Genomic DNA, 16,302 nt, shown 5'->3' on the forward strand with positions numbered 1-16,302 from the left:
CCAGAGATAGAATAAACAAACATAGAAGTGTCTTTTGGTAGATAGATTGCCATATTGACGGTGATTATCTTAACACCAGAGTAGGATAATTTTGGGATTTGTTTATAACTAATTTACCAGTCAATCTATATCCCAAAAGGTACGGTTATAGTGTGCCCAAAACTACTAAGGATATCCAAATTAGTAACAGAAAAAAATAGACTGTCTGGTATTCATCCCCTAAGTAGGAGATACCTCACACAATAGAACAGGGTTTTGAAACCCCAGATAAGGGTTAAGTAACCCCACAGATAAGGGTAATACGGACAGTAAGCGCCTGTCCGACTGTCAAACCCCCATAGATATTATGCGTACAGTTTTAAGTCCTGGGGCGACAGAAGGGATGTCCAAACTCTTTAAAAAGGCTGGCATCCACAGAAATGGCACACACTTGACCCAATTAAAATTACAACAGATACACAAGTCATATGGCCCCTACATAAAGAGTAACAAACGTAAAGGCAAACTTTGGAATTAAATAAAAGTGTCAGAGCAGGTCTGGTTAGAGAAAGTCACAAGAAAGGGAATAAGATTAATTGTACGCCCTCTAAGAATTATATTGAAGAGACACCTGTAAGGACTATAGGTCCAAACTGTTCAGTGAAAAATTATATTGCTAAAAAGAACTAATTATGCCCCATTAGAGATTGTTAAGCATGTGATGATTTCGAATTGTGGTGCTGTAAATTGTACAGTTTGTAGACTGAAGGTATCATATACTGAACCCAGAAAAGATACCAGAAGTTGGGATGGGGAAAAGAAATCCATGTATTTTTCTTACAGGAATCTATGCAAGTGTGAATATCCTCAAGTTAAATTGTGGAGAGAGCCAAATGGTTTATGATTTTAAATGTAAAAAAAAAGCTATGAATGGGGATTAGTAGGTTTAAGAAGTAGTTAACTTGGAAGATACATAAATTAATGTGTATGTTCAATAAAATCTAAACTGTGAGGTTAGTGAGATATTCGAATATTTGAAGGTATGACATCATTGTTCTCATCTTAGTTAGCCTTTTATATGCCTAATTTACAAGAGGCTTAGTGATCATCATTTTTAAATGCTAAACAGACAGTTTTTATTTTTGAGAGTTTGATCTGCTGTGTAAGTTAGTGACATTTGTAAATCAAAATTATTTTAAATTTTTTTTGCTATTGGCTTTTGTTTCAGTACAATACGTAAATATGTATAAAAGTTGTCAGATTATTATAAAAGTTATAAAAGTATTATAAGGATGTAATCAGTCACTGATTACCAACAGCAATGTTACAAAATGCTGGAGATGTGATTGTAAAGGTCGTCATTATTGGACTGATAGACAATGTACTGTCTGTAAAATAATGAGAAAGGACAGACAGGACAAGCAAGATAAGAAGGCTAAATTAGCACCACAGCCTATTTATGTTGTGCAATCATCAGGAAAGCGACAACAGTTAGTGCCAGTTGGGCAAAATATTGGTGCACGTTTTAAAAAAATAAATAAATAGGCCAACAGCGTCACTTGTTTCTACAATGTTATCTAATGTTAAAATGAGTCAAAGATCCCAAACTTATATGTAGAATGGTTTGTGTTTTCACTGCCTTCGTCTCAGTTAAGAACACATACGGCACGATTCTATTCTACGTGATGTGAATAGCGCCGGGAATCAGCTCCCGCAGCTATTCAATACACAGCGCAGCTAACCCCGACTAAGGATTTCTTCTCGCATCCCTCCGGGGATGCGAGCAGAAATCCGTCAAAAGTCCCGGCGCGTGGCTGTTTTCTGCCCTTCGCACCTGGAAAACAGCATCGCGCCGGGAAGTTAGGTCGGGGAATGCCCGTTCTCCCGCCTAAAAACCCTGTTTAAGGCGTGAGAACGAGCCTTCCCCAACCTAACATTGCGATGGATTGAACAGCTCCGGGAGCTATCTCCCGGCGCTATTTACATTGTGCTCAATTGAAATCGAGAGCATAGACAAACATAGGAAGATAGCCCCAGAGTCACATACTTCCCAATGTAACCAGTCCTAGTGGCCCACAATATACTGTATCCATCTGGGGCTGCTAAAAGTGTTATTCAGTCCAAATTAATCTCACCAGAACTTTTGACCTCCTCTGTAGTCCTGGCCACTGGCCTGGATGGTCAAATACAGTATTTACAAAAGACAAAACCATTGCAGATTACTGTAAATAATAGTGTGACATTAGAGACAGTTTTTAGTCTCAGATGACTGCCCACTTAATCTTGTAGATGCAGATTTATTGTCAGCATTAAATGCCACAATAACATAAAAAGATGGGGAAGTGACTAACTTCCAAACCAGGACTTCTTGGAAGAACCTTTGATACAAGAAATGTACCAACATATCTCATTAATGTTGCTAACACTGAAAACTTGTACTTAATGAGATATTTGCTAAAGTCCCCGATACATTATGGGCAAAGGGTAAAATGGATGTAAGGTTACTGCCCATCCAGCCCATGGAAATTAAACTTAAAGCTACATGTGCAGCTAGTTAAAATAATACCCTTTAAGACCAGATCAAGTGGCTATAGTGGCCAAACAGATAAGGACTCCTGCTTTCAGGAAATCTCCTAGTGAATGCCGTTGCAGTTGGAACTCACCTGTTCCTTATTAAACAGAAAACCCCAAATCCAGATGAAGCTCCCTTTTTTAGAATGATTCAGGAGAGATTAATAAAAGGTTACAAGTTAATACATCGATTGTACCTATCCACACACCTTGTTGAATGGCGTATCACCCACCTCACAGTTTAAATCCCAATAACAAAAGAAATCCAACTATTGCTTGTATTTACACACCAAGAAAAGCAATATGCTTGGACCAGACTGCCACAAGGGGGTGCTACAAGCACTAGTGAATACGCAGAGACAATGGGCCTGATTCAGACCCACTCGCAAGCGGCTGTCCGCTCGCAAGTGGGTCGATTGTGTGCACTGCGCATGCGCACGACGGAGGGAGCTCCGTCGTGCGCATGCGCCAGACGCGACGAGCGAAGGACTTTCCTTTGCTCGTTGTGTCTGATCAAAAGGGGCGTGCTGTCGATGTTGATTGACAGCACGCCCCCTTTGGGAAAAAGGGGAAACTCAACAGCAGGCTCCGGCTCGCAGTGGCGATGGTGAAGACCATCGTGGCCATCAACCTGCACGCTCGTATAGGCTGTGGGTGGTGACCCACAGCTATACGAGCGTCCAGGAGGACGGCACTCATTCAGAGCGTGCGCTCTGATCAGAGCGTCCGGCTCTGAATGAGGGCCAATGTCATTAGTTTTAAAAGATTGGCTTCCTGCCAGTGCAATCACGATCGTTATACGATATGTGGATGATTTACTTTTATGTGTTGACTCACAGCAGGATTGTTTGCATGAAATAATAGCATTACTGAATATTCTGCACAGTAATTGTTGTAAAGTATCTAAAGAAGATGGATACCTTATGAAAATAAATTGCAACTTTGTATGATGCATTCAAGGGACCTATACAACAGGATCCCCTTGCATTAACACTTGAATAAATTGAAGTCTCATCATGTTGTAAAACAAGACATCATTAATGCACCAGCATTAGATTTACCCGATTATAGTAAGCCATTTATACATTTTTGCCATGAGTCTAACTCACATGCTCAGGGGGTCCTTGAACAATCACATTGAAACTCTTGTTACCTAGACCCTGTATAGTGCTGACAGTGTTAGGGTTATAAAAATCCTGAGTAGCCCTCAAACAAAGCATTTGTCTGTTGCTAGGCTTAGTAGTTTTGTTGTACAAGTAATGATACTCTTAAAAAAGGTGTACAGTGTTGAATCCTGCATCGTTGCTCCTGCAGGAGTCAAAGATGGGAGAGGAGATGATATTTCCCCTTGTATAAGTACAAACAGTGGTAATTGTGACAGTGTCAAGGAAGGCACTGAAAATATACACACTTTCATTTTTGATTGTGTTGCATTTATAAAGCGAAACTCATTGTCCTTGTCTAACTTTTCAGATGTTCCTTTTGTAGATGAGTTACACACACTGGATGTTGGCCACATCTGAGCACTGTCTACTGCATTCCAATTATCCCAAAGGCTTGTAGCGATAAAGATAAAAGTACTCTTGAGAGACTAGACCCAAAGCTAAAAGGCAATAGACTGGTAGACCAGACCGCACGTGCTGCTGCCATAAGTCATTACTTCCAGGGTGAGCCCACTTATGTGGTATACCCCACCCCCAAGAATGACTTAAGTACCCTCCTAAAACTCCAGGCACAAGCTCCAGAGGCTGAGAAAAGCAAAGCTAGGAGCTAAAGACACAAATGGTGAGGGTGAGTGTGTGTGTGTGTGTATGTGTGTGTGGTCAATGTTTGTGTCTACCAAAAGCACTTTACCCAGTTATGGCCCAGATAATACAAGGTAAGGTGCACTTGGGGAAAGATACAATGGTGGCTATCACCAACTGTAATTGGATAGCTCCGGGTTTTGCACAGGCCTTTGTAACAAGGTGTCTAACTTGTGCATTGAACAATCCGGGTAAGACTGTCCCAACCCCTTTGAAAAGTACTCCCCAGACTCAGTGTTCCTTACAGAGGATACAAATTGATTTTATACAACTGTCCAAATGCTCAGGGTATGAGAATGTCCTCTTGTATGAGCCTCTGTTAACAAAATTAACAAATCATGACTGAGGTCATCTGCAGATATGATGTACTATGTATCTACCCTATAGAAACAATTAACTAAAATACATAGTATAGTGTTTTCTTCTATTCCAGTCCCTTATCTTGATACAGGTACCCACCGTTTACAACCAGGAAACTGGATGAGAAGTTGGAAACATACCAGAAAGGCTATTAAGCCCAGATTTGAAAGTCCATTCCAAATCCTGCTGACTACACCCATTTCAGTGAAACTTCAGGGAAAGGACACCTGGACACACGCCTCCCACTGCAAAATCTTCAGCCAAGGGAAATTGGAGTATTTTGAAATTATGAACAGATATATGGTGTTAAGCCCAAAGCCAGACAAAGGCTTGTGGGGATGTAAACTTAGCTTTGCTATAGTTTCAATTTTAGCTTTAAACTTTGTTTTAATTCCCATCACAAGTATTAAGCTGAGTAACTGCATAAATAGTGGTATATCAAGAGACAGGAAGCAGTAACAATATCTAGACTCAATGTATAGAATGTTCACAATATAGAAGCTTTATCCAAATTGTTTGATAATGTTATGCAGTCAGGTGCATAAATATTGGGACATTGACAGAATTTTCATATTTTGGCCTCTATTCACCACCACAATGGCTTTGAAATGAAACAAACAAGATGTGCTTTAACTGCAGACTTTCAGATTTAATTTGAGGGTAATTACATCCAAATCAGATGAACGGTGTAGAAATTACAACGGTTTCTATATGTGCCTCCCACTTTTTAAGGGGCCAAAAGTAATGGGACAAACTAAACAATCCTAAATCTAACCTTCACTTTTTAATACTTTGCTGCAAATCCTTTGCAGGCAATTACAGCCTGAAGTCTGGAACGCATAGACAGCAACAGACGCTGGGTTTCATCCCTGGTGATGCTCTGCCAGGCCTCTACTGCAAATGTCTTCAGTTCCTGCTTGTTCTTGGGGCATTTTCCCTTCATCAAGTGAAATGCATGCTCAAATCGGATTCAGGTCAGGGGATTGACTCGGCCATTGCATAACATTCCACTTTTTAGCCTTAAAAAAACTCTTTGGTTGCTTTTGCAGTATGCTTCGGGTCATTGTCCATCTGCACTGTGAAGCACCGTCCAATGAGTTCTGAAGCATTTGACTGAATATGAGCCTATAATATTGCCCAAAACACTTCAGAATTCATTCTGCAGCTTTTGTCAGCAGTCAAATCATCAATAAATAAAAGGGAACCAGTTCCATTGGCAGCCATACATGCCCACGCCATGACACTGCCACCACCATGCTTCACTGATGAGGTGGTATGTTTTGGATCATGAGCAGTTCCTTTCCTTCTCCATACGCTTCTCTCCCCATCACTCTGGTACAAGTTGATCTTTGTCTCATCTGTCCATAGGATGTTGTTCCAGAACTGTAATGGCTTTTTTAGATGTTGTTTGGCAAACTCTAATCTGGTCTTCCTGTTTTTGTGGCTCACCAATGGTTTACATCTTGTGGTGAACCCTCTATATTCACTCTTGTGAAGTCTTCTCTTGATTGTTGACTTTGACACATATACATCTACCTCCTGGAGAGTGTTCTTGATTTGGCCAACTGTTGTGAAGGTGTTTTCCTTCACCAGGGAAATAATTCTTCTGTCATCCACCACAGTTGTTTTCCGTGGTCTTCCGGGTCTTTTGGTGTTGCTGAGCTCTCCGATGCGTTCTTTCTTTTTAAGAATGTTCCAAATTGATTTGGCCACACCTAATGTTTTTGCCATCTCTCTGATGGGTTTGTTTTGATTTTTCAGCCTAATGATGGCTTGCTTCGCTGATAGTGACAGCTCTTTGGATCTCATATTGAGAGTCGACAGCAACTGATTCCAAATGCAAATGTCACACCTAGAATCAACTCCAGACCTTTTACCTGCTTAATTGATAATGAATTAACAAGGGAATAGCCCACACCTGTCCAAAAAATAGCTTTTGAGTTGATAGTCCCATTACATTTGGCCCCTTAAAAAGTGGGAGGCACATATAGAAACCATTGTAATTCCTACACCATTCACCTGATTTCGATGTAATTACCCTCAAATTAAATCTGAAAGTCTGCAGTTAAAGCACATCTTGTTTGTTTCATTTCAAAGCCATTGTGGTGGTGAATAGAGGCCAAAATATGAAAATTCTGTCAATGTCCCAATATTTATGCACCTGACTGTAGATTAAATATTTGATGTGCTTGAAATAATCACTAATGAACTGCATTTAAAGTAAAAGGTTATTGGACAGTCTAGACTGATCCTTGACTACCTTACGGCTGCTTAATAAGGTATGTATCAAATAGTGAGACTAGCCTGCTGTAACTATATAGCTTATAACTTTTCTGACCTGATACATGAACATATGAAAAATCAATGAATTAAAAAGGACCAGTTCAGGAAAGCACATAATGATCCAGAGTATTATCTTGATAGTAATGAATGGTTTTCCTAATTAAACCCAGCTAAATGGTTTAATGAATTTGGTAGATGTATATATTGATAAAGGTTTAGCTTTGTTTGTAATCATTGATATTGCTGTAAAACTTGCTACTCTTCTGATTAAGAAGTTACTTACACTTGACTGTTTTTCTAAGGAAAATACACCACAGGCCTTGATGATGAGTCAAGTCTATGATAACATCTATGCCCAAGACAACATTACAAGCTGCACCATTTGTGGAACAAGCCTCACTGAGGATGACAAGCAAACATGTGGACGGGACCGATATGAAATTCCGCCTGACATCAGCCAACGCCAATACCAACGCTGGTAGCTCGACAGGACTAGATCCCGACACAGTAAGTATTTAATCTATCCCTAACCTTTCCCCCCTAACCCTCTTTTAGGGGTGCCTAAACCTAACCCTCCCGGGGGGGGGGGGTGCCTAACTCTAAGTCCCCCCCAGGAGCCCTTAACCTAACCCTCCCACCCCACGGCTCTCAGCTGCCACCGCCTGGGTTACCTTCGCTCGGCATGCCGGGTGTCGGTCTCGCAGCGTAGGGCTACTGATAGGAGTCGGGATTTCAATGCCTATCATTAGTCCCTTGCCGGGATATGACAGTCGGGAAGCCGGCGGTCGGTATTTCGACCGTCGGCTTCCCGACTGCATACCATGTGGACATTGCAAAACTGTCATCATTTCCCTGAACATTCATGACAAGATGGGCAGGATAATAGACAATTAGAGACTGAGGACCGTGGACTTACCCTACAGGGGATGGGTCAACGCTCCCAAGAGGGGGGTGATCCTATGTATATAAGTTTCTGTAGAAGGGCTTATATGTATATGCACCTGTACTTAGTATAGCAAGAGCACGTTCCTGTTAGGTAGACAGTATAGGGTAAAGTTATGAATAAGAGATGGGAATTGAGAAATCTGATATTAAGCTATTTACATGTAGACTCCATGTTGTAACAATATGGTATTCTATGCCTTTAAGTATTCATAAGAGAAAATTACAGAATACTGTTAAGAAGGTTTTCTGCTGACCTTCATAGAATCAGAGCATTGGAATGTGCAGATGGTTAAAATGTGCAGATAAATAGTGGCATGAACACTCTCCATGAACCACGTATGCTAGAGTCCCTTTCTATGCTAGACTCCCCTTGTAAAATAGATGCGAGATCATGAGGAATGTGGGTGTTTGATGGGCTCTCAGTAATGAACTGACAAGAATTAATGAATGTTTGTACTTTCTGATAACTGTATATGTTACACTGTGAGATCATCCTCTTTGTAAGAACGCCTATAAAACCTGTGTACTTTTTCTAATACATTCAGAGAACCTGAAGACTGATTCGATCTGTTTGGTCTTAGTGTTATTTCTCTCCATCAGCTGATGTAACGAAGGGATATCCCACCGAGGGTTCTGACACACATAACGAGCTGTGCCCGGTGATAGATCTATAATAGAATCTTCAACTGTCTATCAGTGGTGACCTTCAAGCGCAGGTTATTCCAATTAATGTATTGAATGAAGGATGAAAGTTACTTTTCCGTACCTTAAATTACGATCAGAATGTTATGCATGTATCTTTTCCAGAGCACAAGATTCACCAAAAGCCATGCTAGGACCAGATGTTAAAGTCCTCCCAGTCGCTCATGAAGAGAATGGCACTTAGACAGCATCGGAGACTGGCTGTATTTGTACGGTAAAGACTGCATACTTGTGTTTCTTCTTGTATTGAGACCACATAACAAGGGACAGTGTTTAGATCCCACTTGTCAGTCCGCAAGGGAGAACATTTAACCCATAGCTGACCAAGTTCATTCACCCAGCGGAATTTGGATTTTCCTCCAGTACCATTCCTTTTAGAGACTTTCCCAGTCTGGGCAGGCCAGTCCAGATCAGTGTATTTACACCAATAAATAGTTTTGGAATACCTAATCTGTATGTTCTGTACTCATACTACACACAGACATTGCAACAATCAGTTGAACATATTCATGTACACCTTGGCAAGTGCAGCTAAATCCCTTTGGCCAATAATACAAAATCAGATCTAGATCGACGTGAATTCCATAATGGTGGCTTAATTCCTTGTTATTTGCAAAGTAAAACATTAGAACTATAGTCATTAGGACAGACATTACTAGCTTTGATAAAGTAACTCCATCTCACTTTTTAAGTTAATCTAAAAAAAAAAAGGGTTTACTAAAATGTCCCAACTGCCCAACCTGCAGGTATCTGGCAGGAGGCGATACTGTGAATCACCCCTACTCAGGCAGAATATTCAAAGATTATTACTCACTACATCCTAGATTTATGGACTTTACTATATTGGTAAAGCCGAACATCAATTTAACGAAAGAATGGCATTGCATACATCTGTAGTCTGAAACGTCATTCTTTCGGGTAGGAGTTAACATCCGGTGGTGAAACATTTTGCTACGGCTGCACCAGCGATGGCTTTGCTCTGATACAGGTTCATTGATCATGCACAGGTACTGGGAAATGTTACAGTTAGACGCCAAATTAATACATATCTTGGACATCATTTAGTCATGTAACTGTCGTTTTATCACTACACTAGTGGTTCATGTCTGTTGGTGGTAATATATTGACATATATCCAACACATGTAAATACCCCTCCAATATTTCCTAGCACAATATATATAGTAATGTAGTTACAACCAGTTGTCTGAGTGAATTGATTACTGTACAGAAGCCCTGATTCAGAGCCGGACGCTCTGAATCAGGGCGTTTTTTTTTGGAGCGGTCTCCTGGCCGCTCGTATAGCTGTGGGTGACCTCCCACAGCTATAACGAGCGGCCGGGTTGATGGTCGCGATGGTCAAGACCATCGGGCTTGCGACGAGACCCTTGTGGTAGGGTCTCGTGGCCGCAAGCCCCAGAGAAACAAAATCTCTCCACTGACATCACTCGTGATGTCAGTGGGGCCGCCCACCCAACGGCAGGCATTCACATCCGAACGCCTCCGTTTGGCCAGCCACTCCCACGGCCCGCCCACCAAAGGGGGCGAGCTGTCACTCAACATCGACAGCTCGCCCCCTTTGTTGCGAGACCCGGAGCGCCCGTTGCTATCCGGGTCTCGCACATGTGCACCATCGACCCGGTTGCGAGCGCACAGCGCTTGCGACTGGGTCTGAATCAGGCCCAGAATTTGACTTTATGTAACAAGATTAGCCATATTATGCGGCACTCTGTGATTTACGTAAAATATATATTTTTTCTTTGTTTATTCAATAAAAAGATTATATACACGTTTTGTTTCCCTTTAAACTTACAGTTTACCATTATGGTGCCCCTAAAGTATGATGTGTATTCAGGAAAGCAGTTAAGCTATGTTTAACTTATCTGTTTGTGCTGTCAATATTACACTGTGTACTCCTTACACCTGCTTATTTATGTTTGTACTTCGCACTAATTATAGTCACAGCAAGATTTCTGCTGCTGACATCATCTGTGTGCACCACAAATCTGTCTACGGCGTTCTCATAACGGTGTGATCATGGATATATAATAGTAAAATGCACTCAAAGTGCCAGTAAAGCACTGAATCGTTGGATACAGCAGCAGTGTGTATGCAAGCTATTATTCCTGAGTGTTGCCGCTTTCTGTATGCACACGTGGAAGTGTGTAATTCATTAATATATGTACTGTATGTATTGTATATAATATATGTAATACACATATATCACACATTACCCCATCAGTTAAATCACAGTATACTAAAACGTATGATTATCTGACCAACAAAACCTAATGTTAAATATGGTGAGATCTCGGAAACATCTCCCCTTCCCACAGAAAAAAAGAAAACCTCAGCAACACACAAAAAAACAAAACAAAAAAAAAAACCTTACACTGCTCTTTCTCCCACCAGACAGTATATAAAGATTGACCCCTCGGGAAGATGGGTCAGCTGCCCACGGACAATCGGCTCAGCTAAGGAAAAAAAAACAAAAAAAAACACAACAACATTTAACGCTTAAGGATTTCAATAACACAAGCTTTAAGCTGCAAATTGAGTATAAAGTACCATGCTAGTATACATTATGAAGTTTAATTCGTAGCCAATCATGAGCTGATCACTTAAAATAGAGGTATGCTACCCTATGCCGAAAAGGGGGCATGGCCTTGTTTGGGGCACAATCTATGCATTACTTCTTCCATGGACCCCCTGGTGATCTTGGCACCTCCGAGCCAGAAGTTATGGTGTCGACACAATGATCTAGGACCAAAGGTAAATAAAGGCTTGCAAATAGTTAGAAGAGGGGCACAAGCCTTTGCTATTTGGGATTAACTCCAGAATGCATTTTAATAGGAACAAGGCTTAAAATGGAGAGGTAGTCTCCATTAGGTTGGCACCTCAGCTTGGCTGACGGCCTCGGGACATCGCTTGTTTACCTGTGCAGCTCTATGGAGTGTGAGAAAAAACTAGCGCTGTTGCTGGCCAATATGTGCCATACGCAGTGGCATGTTGTGGCCAAGCCGCTAATTGAACTGCCCCCTATAAATCTACTTCTATGGTTTTAAGGTTGGACTTGTTCGAGAAGTGACAGTACAGCAACTTATGATAATGGTAGCCAAAAACATAAATAAAACTAATGTCAGCAATTACATTCCTCCAATGATTAATTAGATGTGTGCTTGGCTAGCTTAAGGAATTTTGACACATTTTCCAAGAACCAACCATAAGAATTTCTGCAGTTTATGATTTACATCTTAGTTAGGTTGTCAGACTATTCGCAGGGCTGGCCGGCCCAATATGCCAGGTACGCAACCACGCACGGCGCCAACACCCGAGTACCGCCAATGCCTCCCCACAGCAGCCGGCATTACAATAAGTCACACTGACTACTTCTGTTGTATGCCGCCGCGCTGCCCGCCGCTCGTGCTGCAGCCTGAACACTGTCTGTGATTGACGGTACAGGCATGGCTGGAGGGGGAGGAGGGACCACTCTCTCTTGTCCTACCCTTTCCTCAGCTCCTCCCCCCAGAGTGACAGCCTGGCTTACTGGAGTCCGACTGTGCCCGGCTGGAGGGGGCCACACTCTCCCTGTACTCAGCTCCTCCCCTTTCCACGTTATGTTCCCCATCTCTCTCTCTCTCTGAAGGCTGTGCTTCGGCGCCGGGGATCTGATGTCACAATTTCGTGACCGTCCCCGGCGTTAAGTCCAAGGAGGAGCTACCATCCATGCGCTGCAGTTCTGGGCCTAGGTATGAAAATTGAAATACTGTACATTAGTCGAACTCTCCCTGTCACCCAGTGCTATCATCCTCTCCCTGTCACCCAGTGCTATCACCCTCTCCCTGTCACCAAGTGCCGTCACCCTCTCCCTGTCACCAAGTGCTATTACTTTCTCCCTGTCGTCATCCTCTCCCAGTCACCCTCTCCCCATCACCCAGTGCTATCACCCAGTGCCGTAACCCTCTTCCTCTAGTCACCCACTGCTGTCGCCGTCTCCCTCTCACCCTCTCCTTGCTGTCACCCTATCCCTGTCACCCTCTTCCTGTCGTCCTCGCCCTCTCCGTCACACGCTCCTTGTTGTAACCCACTGCTGTCACCCTCTCCCTATCACCCAGTTCTGTCACCCTTTACCTCTCACTGTCACCAAATGCTGTCAACCTCTCCCTGAATATGTATCTTTGGATATAATTGTAGCTTAGCACCCAGGGTGGTCCTGCTGTATAAGGACTTCATACATTTTCATGTGGGGGCTAATGAGTTTTTTTTTTCATGCAGAGCCTATGTGTTTTATTATTTTCCTGTGGGGTCCTATATTTTTTTTTGGTTCTCTTCATGTTGTGGCCTGTGTATGTGTTTTTTTATTTGTCATGTGTGGCCCCCCACAGTGGGGGTTAATGTGTGTGTTTTTTTTCCCCTGTTGGGACCATTGTTTATTATTACTAAGGAATCAGTATGGTCTGATGCAGAAGAAGGTCCTTGTGGGGTGACACCATGAGTTACTGCACTCGGTTACACCAACCCTAGTGACGCCACTGAGTACAGTATTATATTATAAGTTAACCATATGTATATAAAGATGGTTTTTTGATTTACAGATTCCCTTTTGTAATTGTTACATTATTACATGTACTCCTGATATTTCATACACTAAAATATGTGGGATTATTTCACCAGGGGGCACCAAAATCTAAATCCGCTTACCAAAATATTAGGCTTGTGCCGGCCCTGACTATTCGCTACACTGGGATATTTATGGATCTATACATCAAAGCCACAAAGCCCTACATCTAGTGAAAACCTTCCAAATATGGCTCATGCTTGTTTGTCAAAGGGAAGCGATAAACCTCCCCCAGGGCAATCGGCAATTTATTATGGATAGTGTTGGCACATGTACTCAGCTGTTTTTCGATTGTGAACTCCATCTCAGAATGGTATTACCTAGGGGTGTCCACAGACAAAAAATGCTTTATTATTAAAAGAAACCAATTTTTTTTTTTTTAAATATAAAATGTATTTTTTCTATGTTTAACTTTTATTCCTTTTAAAGCACAAGTGGGGCTTCAATTTCCACTGTGCATGCAGGACTCTAAACTGGCTCCCATATGCGCTCCATGACACGTAACAGCCTGGCAAGCTGTGATACTGCTCTTTCTGGTGCTATTTTGATGCCGATCAATAATCCCTAGCCGGTATTCTGCCGTCGGGGCCGCCGGTCACATGACTGCATCCCCTGGCGGGTGCTGACTGTGATCTGTATCGCTCAGTTGCTCAGAAAATCACATTCCCGGTGGGTTCTTAATAAATAGACCCTTTATTGTGTAACCATAAGTAATAACATGTACTGTACTACAAACTTTCAGTAGCACATAAATAACAAGCAAACCTTCCTTTAACACACAAATTCAACAAGCAAGCAAGGCTTTTCGACTCTGCAATATCACACAACTTAAGCTGCACATAAACCTGCACGATTTCGGGCCGATTGCACGATTTTCGATGAATCATAAGATGGATCTTGTGAAAATTGTGTATTATTTTAGTAAGATAAGATCCGATGTGCGCTCCCGCAGCTCCTATAAATCGGATCTTATGATCAGATGTGCAGCACATCTTGTCCATCGTATCGTGTGCAGATCGTGCCGTTTATTTTGTTCATGTGATCCATCGTGTGTAAATTCAAGTAATTTCAATGACTGTTTCCCTTAGGAGCCTGTGAGACACAGGATCGATCTTAGGACAGATCGTGTGCTAAGAAAAACAACAAAACATGCTGCCGGGACTGCCGGGGAATCGTAGGGAAATCGTATGATGAATCTGATCTTATGCTGGTCGTGTAGGTGTATGGCCAGCATAAAGGCCCCCATACATCAGCAATTTATTGTAGCAATTTGCAATCGATTGTGTATAAAAATCTTTCCTTTTTCAATCGATGGCAGATTTGCCACAATCGATTGAAAATGGGAAAGGTTTTTATACACAATCGATTGCAAATTGCACAATTAATTGCTGATGTATGGGGGCCTTAATGCAATATGATTCAGAGGAACAAGCACTTTAGGAATCGGTATGATATCCTGGCTTGCCGCATGGCCGAGAGTTCGAATCCCAGCAGCCCGACAAAAACAGCAGAGCCCGGCAGCGAAAGCCCGACAGCGCTGGAAATCCCGATCGTGGTAAGGTAAGTATTCTCTAATCTAACCTAACCCTCCTTAGGGGTGCCTAACCCTAACCTCCCCCCCTGTGCCTAACCCTAATCCTCCCCCTTCCCCACTGCCTAAACCTAAGTCCCCCAGGGGGGTGCCTAACCCTAAGTCCCCCCCAGGAGTGCCTAACCCTACCTCCCCCTAGCCTAACCCTCCCGGGGGGTGCCTAACCCTAAGTCCCCTCCGGGTGCCCTAAACCTAACCCTGCCCCCCCCCCCGCGGCACCCGGCATCCGCTCGATCGGGATGCCGGGCGCCTGTCACCCGGCGTCGGGAAAATGAGTGGCATCTAGATATAGACACCGGTCATTTATCCCACGTGGGGAAGCCGAACTTTACCCCCAAATAAATCCTATTACAGAGTTTAGTAAATATTGTGCCCTCTCAAGCAGTAAACCAATGAGTGGGCAGAATGGCTAGAAGAAATGGTATGTAATGCTTACTCATGCCAGCCAGGGTATATATTATTATTATTACCAATTATTTATATAGCGCACACATATTCCGCAGCGCTTTACAGAGAGAATATTTTGGCCATTCACATCTGTCCCTGCCCCAGTGGAGCTTACAATCTATATTCCCTAACACATGCTCACACACATACACACTTATGGTCAATTTTGAGGGTAGCCAATTAACCTACCAGTATATTTTTGGAGTGTGGGAGGAAACCGGAGTACCCGGAGGAAACCCACACAAGCACAGGGAGAATATACAAACTCCACACAGTTAGGGCCATGGTGGGAATTGAACCCATGACCTCATTGCTGTGAGACAGTAACGCTAACCATTACACCGTCTGTGCTGCCCAGGAGCTAACTTTTAAAGATGATTGTGGTGCTCTTGTTAGTCTGCCCAGGCACATAGAACTGACAAATGCCATGCTTAGTGGTAGCATAAATATTTGGAAGTGCCTACACACCAAGAGGGCTGGCACTTTAGGGGTACAAGGTACAGTACCTTTAACGCAGTCTGGGCACCAGCTCTCCCCCTTTTCATTCTTATCACCACAAAACAAAGCAAATATCAGCCGCCCCTTGTGCTTGTCCAGCTCCTGGCAGTACTCCTGGTAGCCATGCACCTTCACCTCAGTGTAGCCCGGCATGACAGCTGATCTGCACAGCACTGCTAGCACTGACTGAGATAATGATGATGAAGCTCTGTATTATACACCACACACGTGACCTGACCAATGCTGCACCGCCTCTGGGGGAAGTCTCTTCCCCTTCCGTAGATGTACGATGACGTCATCTGCCAGTGTCCAACGTCATTCCCTACCATCCAAGGGGGCATAGAGGGGGGATATATTCTTGTGGCGAACGAAGCGAGCCACCGTGCCCGCAGCGTGGCGAGCGAACCGAGCCCGCAAGGGGCCAACTTTCTTATTTTTGAGGAAAGTGTGGGCATAAATCTTCACTTCCGCCCTCACTCACGTCACTTCACTTCTAGGTACGGCT

General features: G+C 42.9%; 1 protein-coding gene across 1 annotated transcript in view; it reads right to left on the minus strand.

Annotated features, from left to right (window-relative positions):
- Positions 1-16,256, minus strand: part of TXNDC17 (thioredoxin domain containing 17) — a 28,379-nt gene extending 12,123 nt beyond the window's left edge. Inside the window, exons 1-2 of the mRNA XM_088477823.1 lie at positions 15,806-16,256; positions 11,036-11,117 (exon numbers count right to left, since the gene is read on the minus strand). Coding sequence (XP_088333949.1) covers positions 11,036-11,117; positions 15,806-15,950 — 227 coding nt within the window. The 5' untranslated portion in view covers positions 15,951-16,256. The remainder of the gene's footprint in view (positions 1-11,035; positions 11,118-15,805) is intronic.
- Between the last annotated feature and the right edge of the window lie 46 nt (positions 16,257-16,302).

Source organism: Taudactylus pleione, unplaced genomic scaffold (assembly GCF_031769625.1).
Source record: "Taudactylus pleione unplaced genomic scaffold, aTauple2 ptg000203l, whole genome shotgun sequence".
Lineage (NCBI taxonomy): Eukaryota > Metazoa > Chordata > Amphibia > Anura > Myobatrachidae > Taudactylus > Taudactylus pleione.